This window comes from Argentina silus (genome assembly GCF_951799395.1).
Source record: "Argentina silus genome assembly, chromosome: 10".
NCBI lineage: Eukaryota > Metazoa > Chordata > Actinopteri > Argentiniformes > Argentinidae > Argentina > Argentina silus.
The window spans coordinates 9,446,840-9,448,901 of record NC_139664.1 but is presented as its reverse complement, the minus strand read 5'-3'; the positions used below and the strand labels follow the sequence as shown (position 1 = coordinate 9,448,901).

General features: G+C 48.7%; 1 protein-coding gene across 1 annotated transcript in view; it reads left to right on the top strand.

Moving 5' to 3' along the window:
- Positions 1-524: 524 nt before the first annotated feature.
- efna3b (ephrin-A3b) overlaps positions 525-2,062 on the top strand; it is a gene marked incomplete at both ends in the record, with an annotated part of 36,898 nt that continues 35,360 nt past the window's right edge. The window contains one exon of the mRNA XM_083679338.1: positions 525-640. Within this exon, the coding sequence (XP_083535464.1) occupies positions 525-640 (116 nt within the window). The remainder of the gene's footprint in view (positions 641-2,062) is intronic.

Here is a 2,062-nt window from a genome sequence, read left to right as displayed (position 1 = left end):
CGTTGTTTTAATCCACCTAGCGCTGGGTAGCTGCACTATCCCCCACTCTGTTCGAGCGGTCAACGAACCAAATAGGACGGTTTTATCTTCAAAGAGAGAGAGCTCTCCCGTGCCTGAACCCCGGACCTCCACCCCACCTCCTCTTGCTGGTTTTGGAGCGGAGCCCATCGCGATGAGAGCAGCAGACGCGGCTCATTCGTAGGGGACCCTTCTACCAGGCATCAACTCACAGCCCGTTTTTTGATCGGGATTTTGGTGGGACGCAGGCTCGGGGTTGGGGGGAGGGGGGACCTCACATCACAATGGAATTTGAGTTTTACTACACTTCCCCAGTGCACTAGCAAACGCATCCTCCTTATTCTGTCAATTTTTATTTGATTTTTGATTTTTTTTCACGTGAAGCTCTCTTTTTTCATATATTATAAGCGGGATGTTTGAATCGCATCATTTCGTTGGGTGAAGGGACCGAGAGCAAGGAAAGAGAGAACGAAGAAAGGGAGGCGGAACAGATTGATCCGGGGAGCATGGCTCTTGCAACGCTGTGTTTCTGTGTGCTTACTCTCACCTGGGCAAACTTCTACCAGGTGTATGCCAGCATTGCCAACAGGCACGCGGTGCACTGGAACAGCTCCAACATACAGTAAGACCCTCTCTCTTCACATCTCACCAGTGTGCGTGCGCGTGTGTGTGCGTGCGTGCGTGCGTATATGTGTGTGTGTTTGTGTGCTTACCTACTGATCTCCAGTCCCCATTGCACACCTGTAAGTGGAAAGGTAAATCTGTATGTTAGCCCACTATAGCTCTGCCAAGAGGTCTGGACCTGCATGTCATAGGATGTAGTGCGCTCGCTCACTCTCTAATCGCAGGGTTGCCGGTTCAAGCCTGATCCGACTGTTCCTCCTCAATCGCTACATAGCAGATATCTAACTCTCTCTCTCTCTGTCTCTTTCCCTGGCCCAATAGGCCTGGGTTTGCTGTGTCACTGGTCTCACTTTGTCCCCTGTCACATGTCCCTCTCCTGCTCACTGTTCACCTCAATGTGTGTAAGTGCATTATTCTCAAACAAACACAAACACACGTCTGTTATCCACTTCACTGGATCACATCACCAAACAGACCCCCAGCTGTCCTCTGTGTCCTGTCCTCTGTGTCCTGTCCTCTGTGTCTGGCCCTCTCAACAGACTGCTGTTTATCACCTCTGTTTTATCACTCCACCCACTATCCTTTCATACCCGTCTCCCTCCTCCATACTTAGTCCCCCTCTCCTCCTCCTCCTCCTCCCTCCATCATCCAGTGCTCTGTCTTTGAGGACCTCTCTGTCTTCTCCTCTATCTGGTTCAATTAGGAGCACTTCTTCATCCTGACCCCATTGTGTTCTCACTGTGTCACTATTCAATTTTACCCCCCCCCCCCCTCTCTCTCTTTTCTCTCTGGTCTTCCTCCCTCCTTCACTAGCCCTCTCCTGTTTATGCAATCTCCTTGACTCACTCTCTTTATTTGTTAGCAAACACACACACACCTAGGAAGAGAAAACCATGTTTATTGTGACCTACCCCCACTTTGATAAGATCTATGCAATAATGCAGATATCGACCTACTTTGCAGGACGAACACTCACACACAAACACAAACACACACACACACACACACACCCCCACACAAGCCAGCCCACACACTCTTTATCCACCACTCTGCACCCTAACAATGCTAAAACACTACAGTCAAACCACATCTCTGCACACCACTCACTGTTGACTGGGCTCTTTAGACAAGCACTCAGAGAGACAATGGCATGAGTCATGTTTATATCCACTCTTATTAAAGCCATATACCATACCAGCACGGTAAACAGGAGTCAACGGGGCCGCGGCAGCAGAGAATGACTTATTTCTGTTGACAGATACTCGTTTCGTTCGTTTTGAGATGCAGTAAAAATGTGATGCAAGTCATGAAATCAAGCTCTGGAGGCTACTTTACCCACAAGTACAGTACATAAAGTCACAGAGTATTGTCTTATTCTTTCCCAACGTTTGAGAAAACCCATAACGCCCACAACAACTTT